The sequence below is a fragment of the Rhinoraja longicauda genome, unplaced genomic scaffold (genome assembly GCF_053455715.1).
Source record: "Rhinoraja longicauda isolate Sanriku21f unplaced genomic scaffold, sRhiLon1.1 Scf000629, whole genome shotgun sequence".
NCBI lineage: Eukaryota > Metazoa > Chordata > Chondrichthyes > Rajiformes > Arhynchobatidae > Rhinoraja > Rhinoraja longicauda.
The window spans coordinates 58,420-68,000 of NW_027601845.1; the positions used below are offsets into that span (position 1 = coordinate 58,420).

Genomic DNA, 9,581 nt, shown 5'->3' on the forward strand with positions numbered 1-9,581 from the left:
CACAAACTTTCTCAATGAACTCAATAAATATTTTGGACGGTTCGAGGCACTCAACAACACACCTGCAAGGAAAGCTATTCCTCACCATGATGACAAGGCACTCAGTCTCGACACAGCAGATGTCCGGAGGACCCTAAGAAGAGTCAGCGCACGGAAGGGTGCAGGCCCTGATAACATACCAGGCCGGGTGCTCAGGGAATGTGCTGATCAGCTGGCACATGTCCTCACTCACATCTTCAACACCTCGCTGAATCACGCTATTGTCCCATCGTGCTTCAAGATTGCTACCATCATACCAGTGCCAAACAAAATCCACAATCACTCGTCTCATCGATTACCGCCCTGTAGCACTCACTCCCATAATGATGAAGTGCTTCGAGAGGCTGGTCAAGGACCATATCATCTCCAGACTTCCCCCCCCTCCACACTTGACCCGTTCCAGTTTGCTTACCGGACAAACCGCTCCACAGAGGACTCCATATCCTCTGCACTCCACCTGAGCCTGGCACATCTGGAGGAGAAGAACACATATGTGCGAATATAATATAATGTGCGAATGCTGTTCTTGGGCTTCAGTTCAGCATTCAACACGATCATCCCTCAGCACTTGGTTAACAAATTGGGTCCACTGGGCCTTAGCACCCCCTTGTGTAACTGGCTACTTGACTTCCTCACTGACAGACCCCAGTCTGTGCGGGTTGGAAACAACATCTCCAACATCATCTCTCTGAGCACCGGGTCCCCTCAGGGCTGGGTCCTGAGTCCACTGCTGTTTACCCTGATGACCCACGACTGTTGTGCCAGGTTCAGTACAAACAACACCATGAAGTTCGCGGATGACACAACAGTGCTGGGCCTTATCCGGGACGACAATGAACTGGCTTACAGGGAGGAGGTGAAACAACTGGTGGACTGGTGCAACATGAGTAATCTGGTCCTGAATGTCACAAAAACAAAGGAGATCGTCGTTGACTTCAGGAGAAAACGTTGCAGGCACACACCATTCCACATCAGTGACACTGCGGTGGAGGTAGTCAGTAACACTACGTTCCTGGGGGTGCAGATCACAGACAGACTGACCTGGTCCCTAAACACTGCAGCTCTAGTCAAGAGAGACCAGCAGCGTTTGCACTTTCTGCGCCGGATGAAAAGAGCACACCTCCCCCATCCCATCCTCACCACTTTCCACAGAGGCACCATAGAGAGCATACTGACCAACTGCATCTCTGTCTGGTCTGGGGACTGCAAAGCCTCAGACTGGAAGTCCGTGCAGAGAGTGGTGAGGACGGCTGAGAAAATCATCGGGACTTGACTTCCTTCCATCCAGGACATTGCACACAAACGCTGCTTATCCAAGGCCAACAACATTATTAAAGACCCCACCCATCTCCATCACGGACTGTTCACCCTGCTGCCCTCTGGTCAAAGGTACTGCAGCATACGGAGCAGAAGAGCCAGGTTCTGCAATAGCTTCTTCCCCCTGAGCCATCAGACTCTTGAATCCACAATGATCCGCCACCATTAGTTTATGAGCGAGTCACTTATTTATTTATTTTTCTTTAATCAATTTTTATTATTTGGTGTTACATTGAAGCCATTTGCATTGGAATTTCGTTCAAACATGCACTCGTCTATATAGTTTTGAATGACTATAAAGTTATATTCATTCATTCATTCATTCATTCATCACAGATCTTCATTACACGATAATCAGAAACAAAGATAATCAGAAACAAAGACCAGAAACAAGAGGTAGTTTAAAAGCATTAAATTCTCCAAGTAAGCTTTAGTAAGTTTTTGAGATACAGGTTTCAAAGATATTTTTTTGTCACGTGTACCAACTAAGGTACAGTGATATGCGAATTACCATAAAGCCATACGAAAATAAAAGCAACAAGACACAGAATTACAAAAAAGTATTTCTGTTCCGTTGACGGACGCAGTTAACGTGTTGAAATGAACGGATCGACAGCTCTGATTCCACTTGCTGTTTATTTCTCTCTTCCCACATTTACATTCCCCCTGGTTTTATTTCCACGCTCACTGGGGTTTTACGACGCGGAATTTGGGGATTAAACGGGAGCCGTTCAGCGCCGACCTGTTGTCCACCGGGTTTCTGCCCCACAGCCCCTGAGCCCCGCTCCTGACGCCGGTCCCGGGACCCGACCCTTTTACACACCCGGAGCGGAACCGGAGCAGATTCTCAGCCAGTTTCCATCCCAAGGCCCGAAGAAAGGATAAAGTTTCTCCGTGAATTTATTCCCAGTGAAGGTGTGGAGATGGGACTTGGTGTCCGCGTCGTAAAATGAAACTGTCCCGGACTCGTAACTGAGATAAACTCCCACCCTCCCGGGGATGGGACGGGCGGGGAGACGGGATGGAGGGGAGGTGAGTGCATCAAACCCGTCACCCACCCGCCAGATGCTCCAGACTCCAGTCTCCGGGGTCACGGTGACCGGTCCCTTCCTCTCCACAGACTCTGCGGCGACTCCCAGACTCCACCATTGACTCCCCGCCACCTCCACCTCCCAGTAATGTCTCCCCGATGTGAATCCCTCCGATCCCAGCACACACGCACTGCCTGTAAACCTCTTCCCAGTGTCAGGGAGACTCCCCCGGGTCCCAGTCCGTCTCACCCTCTTCCGATCCTCAGACACCTCGAGCTCCGGACCCGCTGTTTCCACATCCAGGGTGACGGAGACTGGGGGGAGAAGCAGAGAATCAGAGAGTCCCCGGGGGTCGGGGGGAGACTCGGGCAGCGCGGCCCCGGGACCGGGGGAGAGGTCGCTCGGCCTCAGGCACAGGCGGGCGGACAACTGAAACCCTGCCCGGGGTTTCACCCCGACCACATCGGGTGGACAACAGACATCTCCCCCGGATTTTTTATCCGGGGATGGAGAGGGGAATTTCGTGAGGTGGGGGAGGGTGGACGGGGAGTACGAGTGCGGAGAGTGAGGAGGATTGCGAGATTGCGGTGGGGATGGGGGAATGAAGCGGGTTATTCAGATATGGAGGCAGATCGGAGCAGGAGGATATTGAGGTGAGCGGCAATTTGAGGTTGTTAAAGAGGAGGTAAAGGTGTGGGGTGGGGTTGTCATGATCATAATGAATGGGGGCAGACGGGAGGGGCCAGATGACCTGCCCCTGTTTCTTTGAGTGGAGGGTGAGAGAGAGGGAGGGGTGGCTTGGACCATGGAAGGAAGCAGAGGTTGAATGATCGGGTGTTGGACAGAATGTGTGGAGACTTGTGGTTGTGGGGTTGTTGAAAGAGAGCAGATGCACGGGTGGATTTGATGGGTGTGTACATCTAACACACTGATCTCATTGTGAACCAATATATGAACTTCACTGAGGGACTTGACAATGTTCCGCATGTAAGGCTGGTCCAGAAAGTGAGGGCAGGTGGGATCCAAGGCCAGCTGGTGAAATGGATCCACAATTGGCTTGGTGGTTGGAGGTAGAAGGTAGCGGTAGAAGGATGATTTTTCTGCTTGGAGGTCTGTGGCTGGTGGTGTGCAGCAGAGAGCTGCAACTTTTGCTGTTTATGTTATATGATCATGGCCTGGATGTGAATGTGGGAGGTGTGATTAGTAAGTTTGTGGAGGGCGCAAAAATTGTGGATAGAGGGGAATGTTGTCAAAGTCTGCAGCAGGATGCAGAGTAATTATCTAAACCTTATTCGCATGCAGAGAAATCAAATCACAAGAGTGCAGGTTGATATTGAGAGCAAACAATTTTAAAGTATATCTGAGATTTAGGTTTTACCAGATCAAGTGGACCCGTTGGGCCCAAACCTCTCCTGTATTGCTGCAGCACCCACTCCTCCCCCCCTCCCCCTCCCTCCCCTCCACCCCATCCCCCTCAACCCCCCATATCCTCTCTCCTCCCCCTTCCCTCCCTCCCTCCCCCCAACCTCCCTTGGAGATAGATTTAAATGTTAATACGTGAATAACTAAAAAACATAACACCCATTTCAATTAAACTTCTTCCATTAGCACAAAAGGGATGACGGTGAGTAACGTGTGTCTAAAATTGTTGCACTATCGTGTTGTACCTTTTTGGCTGTAGTTCAGGAATGTCTCCTTATCTCTGTCCTACACGGTGCGGCCCACATTCTGAGAGAGTGCCCGCTCTCCAGACCCCTCTGACAGGGGAACCATCCTCCCTGCATCCAGCCCACTGAGCCCTTTAAGGACTCTGTGTTTCACTGAGATCTCCTCTAATACACCCAAACGCTCGAGTACACAGGCCTAGACTACCCAATCTCACCCCGCACGGCAAAATCATTGCCCCAAGGACAATTATTGTCAATCTATGCCGCATTCAACTCTGTGTAAGGTTTATCATGCTGTAGGTATGAAAAAAACTAAAGATCACAAGAAAATAGCTGGAGGAGTAGGCTCCACTCCTCAGGCCGACTCCGCCATTCAATGTGATCATGACTGATCTAAGATGGTTTAAGTTGTGAAGGGAAAGTCTAAAATGTTCTTGAACGGCAACGTTTTCAGGCACTGGGTGGCAGAGAGATAGCTGCCATCGGAGGTGTAGAGGCGAATACAATTTCTCTCGGCAATGTTTGCATCTGTGTTACTAAAAGGCATTATAAACAAGAAGAGAGGAAACTGGACAGGTTTTACCTCGCTTAATGACAGATGTTTCTCTCCACAGCGTGTTCATCAAAAAGTGGCGATGGAATTTTTCAATCGACAAGGTACCGTCTGTCATTGTGAGTGCTCTATCTTCATCACTAAGCCTGCAAAAATTTAGCAGCTGGTTATAAGCTGAGCCTCAACAATTTCATTGAGCTGTTACACACAAACATGCAGTGTTTCAGTCAAGAGCATGTCCTACCTCCTCTTCCTCCCAGTTTCCTCCTGCAAGAAATAAAACACAAATCTGAGCAGACTGAGATGGGACATCCACATCCCGACAGCAGGAGTTTCACACAAATCACAACAAGCCCCAGAAATGTTCCACTGCCCAGCATTTATTGTCATCGTCACAGAGACAAATATTGGATATTGCCCAAGAGATCCTACAAGTGTATTAATAGCAAAATAATAACTAGGGGTATAATAGGTTCCTTTAAGAGCAAAAGGATAATTAGGATAGGATAGGATAGGTCCCCTTAAGTGCTGGCGACCTCAAGGCATGTTAAGGTGAGTAAATCACAGGGCTTGAAGAAGTGTATCCGAGAGCAAGCCTTCAACAGATCGGTTTAACGCCGCGTAATTCTTTCCCACTAAAGAGGAACATTGGACAAACTTTCCACGTGATCTTTTGATTTCCTGGAGATGTTCCATCTTTTCGGGGAAATTTCCAACATTCGCTAACTCAGTGACAGGATCACAGTAACTCATCCCAAGGAGACCGCAGGAAGTGCAGAGATCCCGCAGATTATGCGGGAGGCCATTTAGTTTGGGAACAACAGCAGCACAGCTCTGGAACAGACGGAGCATTTACTCAGTTCTGAATAACAGGCAAATCCAGCATTTATTTCAGAAATATCCCCCACCATTTTGTGCCTGTGCACTTTCACTTTGACAAACTGGAGTGTCACCCCTCACCTTCAGAAACACCACACTGTCCTTTTGATCCATCTGTTGCTGCAACTTTAAGAGATCCTCCTCAATGGAATTTAAATTCTCTTCAATCTCTTCAAGTTTTTTCTCCATTGTATTTAGAATCTTCTTCTCTTCCTCCCGGATATCTGCCAGTACGCGCTGCTCTTTCCCAGTGAGAATCTGGTGCAGTTCATCAAACTGGGATGTGATCTTGGACTGAAGGTTGTGTGACTGTTCCTGTGAAATGAAAGGGGAAGATCAATATTTCATGTCACTGATTGTGTTTCCTCACTACCTTGACCGTGACATTTGTCCAGTGCATTTTTTATTTGCTTTGGCAATTGGCAATTCAATTATTTGTCTAAATGCCTACAATAATTTGTCTAAATTATTTGTCCACAATTATTTGTCTAAATGCCTCAATAGTTTGTCTAAATGCATCAGAAATGTCGAGAGGGAAATCTTATAACCCATTAATCCTCTACCCCCCAATACAAGTCTCTGCTGCGTATTCCTTTTCATGTGCCCTTTAATACCTATTTATCCATCCACCATCCACTTTCCTCGGGATAATTTTACAGTCGCCGATTGACCATTGAATCAGCGTGTATTGGGGACGTGGAAGGAATTCAACACGGTCACAGGGAGAAGGCGTGAACCACACGGGCAGCGTCCGAGGTCAGGATCGAACCCACTCACCAGAACTAGGAGACAGCAGCACTACTTGTGTCACTGTGCTGCCCTGTTATTACACGCGTCACAGGGATCAAACCTGCACAAGATCAAGAAATCAAAACTTAAAAGCCTCACCAGAACTCCAGAAATCTTTTCTTTCTGTTGCTGCTCCATTTGCTGGATCCCTGATTTCTTTTTCGTGAGAGATTTGATGGAAGATTTCACCTGATCCTGGAAATGTGTTTGGGAATCAGAAAATTAAATTGTTGAACAGTAAAAATGGAACTAAAATGATGCGATCAAAACCGGTTTGCGTTTACCTTGAAGTTTTCAACAGCTTCTTTAACCGGCATGAAGCTGTGAGACTTGTGTTCCCGCCCAGCTGCACAAACCAGGCAGATCAGCTTCTTGTCAGTTTCACAAAACAGCTTGAGTTCTTCCTGATGTTTCTCGCAGTGAAGTTTACTTTCCTTCTCTGTCCGATTCAGGCTCAGTGTTCGAAATTTCTCAGCCAGTCTCGCCAAGGCCCGACTCATCCTGAGGGTGCGGTCTGTAAACTCCTCTCTACATTCCGGGCAGGAGTTTCGCCCCTCCCTGTCCCAACTCTGTGTGATACAGGAGCGGCAGAAGTTGTGCCCACACTCCAGTGACACCGGATCGGTGAAGAAATCCAGGCAGATGGGACAAACTACCTCCTCGGTTAAACTCTCGACCTGGTCTTTCGAAGCCATTTTGAATCTGCCACTTCCTGGTTCAAAACGCATTCCCTTTCGTGGAGCTGCTGATCAAAGATACGAGAGGAACAAGATAGACACACTCGACCCTTAAACCGTAACAGGTCATGGCGTGATTTAGTAGCAGAAACTTGCAGAAACATTTAAATAGAAAAATAACTAAAATCTGTGAATTGATAGATGATATATATTCTGCATTTTAATGCCCCCGGTCGCCATGGTTATTCACCCCCTCTCCCCATTCCGGCGACGGACTCCCATCACGGCTGCGCGCCCAGTTTTACGTCACTAGGCGGCGCCGCTATTCTGCCCGTTCGCCCCCGACACGTGACACCAGATCCCATTCACCCGCCCCCCGACACGTGACAACAAATCCCCATGCAATCCGCCCGAGACGTCACACCAGATCCTATTCAAGGCGCCGACACGTGACACTAGATCTCCATTCATCCGACACAGTCTGAAGAAGGGTCTCGACCCGAAACGTCACCCATTCCTTCTCTCCCGAGATGCAGCCAGACCTGCTGAGTTACTCCGGCATTTTGTGAATACACCCGACACATGACAGCCGAGTGACGTAACTCAGGGCGCTCATTGTCCCGCCCTCCGCACGTGACAAGGCCCCCCGCCCCCCCAGCCTCATCCCGGCTTGAAAGATTGGCAACTCTTTGAAGCTTTGGTCATGGGGATGAACATAAGTTGCAGAAGTGAAGTTCCAGGAAGTTATCCACAGTGCCATTCAACAAAACAGTTGTGTTTATTTCTAAATCATTCTGTTCTGTGAAAAGGGATAGAAAAACAGCCGTGTTTAAACGTGTTCATTCATTAAAAAATCCCCTGGGAGCCCTTGACTTGGTCACCCAACCTACGCCTGGACTGACAGTGGGAGCATCACATGTTTCAGTGTCCCATCTGCAAAGACCACAGCACTCACTTTGTCGAACTCACTGGTGAGGCTGCACTCGAGAATATTATGTTCAAAAGGACACAAAGTGCCTGAGTAACTCAGCGTGTGATAGGAGCAGAATTAGGACATTCCGCCCATTCGCTGTAAGGCAGCAACTCTACCGCTGCGCCACCATTCGGCCCATTGTCCACTCCGCCATTCAATCACGGCTGATCTATCTCTCCCTCCTCACCCCATTCTCCTGCCTTCTCCCCATAACCTCTGATACCCGAAATAATCAAGAATCTAACTATTTCTGCCTTAAAAATATCCATTGATGGCCTCCACATCCTTCTGTGGCAAAGAATTCCACAGACTCAATAACCAACGACAAAAAAAAATTCCTTCACATCTCCTTCCTAAAAGAACATTCTTTAATTCTGAGGCTGTGACCTCTAGACCTAGACTCTCCCACTGGTGCAAACATCATCTCCACTATATCCAAGCCTTTAATTATTCAGCATGTTTTGATGAGGTCCCCCCGCATTCTTCTAAACTCCAGCGAGCACAGGCCCACTGCAGTCAAACGCTCATCAGGCAGCATCTCTGGAGAACATGGATAGGCGACGTTTCGGACTCAATCCGAAATGTCACCTATTGAGGTTCTCTGGTGATGCTGCCTATTCAATTATTCAAATATTCATTACACCAAGTCAAGCCTGATGCACCAATTAAGTCATACAGTGTGGAAACGGGCCCAACAGCCCAACTCAACCAACATGCCCTGTCTACACTAGTCCTACCTGCCCCACATTTGGCCCACGACCCTCTAAACCTTTCCTATCCATGTTCCTGTCCAAGTGTCTTTTAAACTTTAGGGCGTCAGGGTTCAATCCTGACTACGGGTGCTGTCTGCACAGAGTTTGTACGTTCTCAGTGTGACCACATGGGTTTCCTCCAGGTGATCTGGTTTCCACCCACATTTCAAGACGTGCAGATTTGTAGGTTAATTGGCTCCGTTAAGAATTTTAAAACGTCCCCATTGTGTATGATAGTGTTGATGGTAATGGTCATAGTGTTGATGGTCGGCACGGACTCGGTGGGCCGAAGGACCTGTTTCCGATCTGCACCTCTAAAATAAACTAAACTATACGAAACTAAGTCCATCCAATGGAGCGGATGTCACTGGAGTTTAACAATTCACCTGAACGTCAGCATCTCAATCCCCCAGCACCCAACAGGGATGGTCACCCTTGGTAAACGTAAATTTCCTGAGCAGTCTGCGACCCATAGCACTGTGGACATAGTGCTATATTTAAACCCCACAGCGCTGTGCCCAAGCTGCTGAATGCGGACATTTTCTGTTTTTTGTTGGCAGTATATGCTCAGTCTCACATTCCAATCACCCAATCAACTGGATAAAGTTTAAAAAAACACAGATCCTGAAAATCCGAATGGAAACACCATTCGTCGTCCTCGCAACATGGACCCACTACAGTTCGCATACCATCCGAACAGGTCCACGGATGATGCGGTCTCCCAGGTTCTGCACACCGCTCTCTCTCATCTGGACAGCCAGGGGGGCTATGTGAGGATGCTGTTCATTTACTTTAGTTCAGCTTTTAACACAATAGTCCCCAGCAGTCTGGCTGAGAAGCTGCTGGAACTGGGGCTAAGCACCCCTCTGTGTGCCTGGGTCCTGGACTTTCTCACCGCGAGGCC

General features: G+C 48.4%; 1 protein-coding gene across 1 annotated transcript; it reads right to left on the reverse strand.

The window, feature by feature from the left end:
- Positions 1-1,587: 1,587 nt before the first annotated feature.
- LOC144591162 (zinc-binding protein A33-like) lies at positions 1,588-7,252 on the reverse strand. The gene is made up of 6 exons (XM_078395462.1): positions 6,560-7,252; positions 6,375-6,470; positions 5,568-5,801; positions 4,852-4,874; positions 4,638-4,753; positions 1,588-2,701 (listed from the first exon to the last, which is right to left on the reverse strand). Exons 1-6 carry the CDS (start codon positions 7,001-7,003, stop codon positions 2,172-2,174), a joined length of 1,443 nt encoding a protein of 480 aa, XP_078251588.1. The 5' UTR covers positions 7,004-7,252; the 3' UTR covers positions 1,588-2,171.
- Between the last annotated feature and the right edge of the window lie 2,329 nt (positions 7,253-9,581).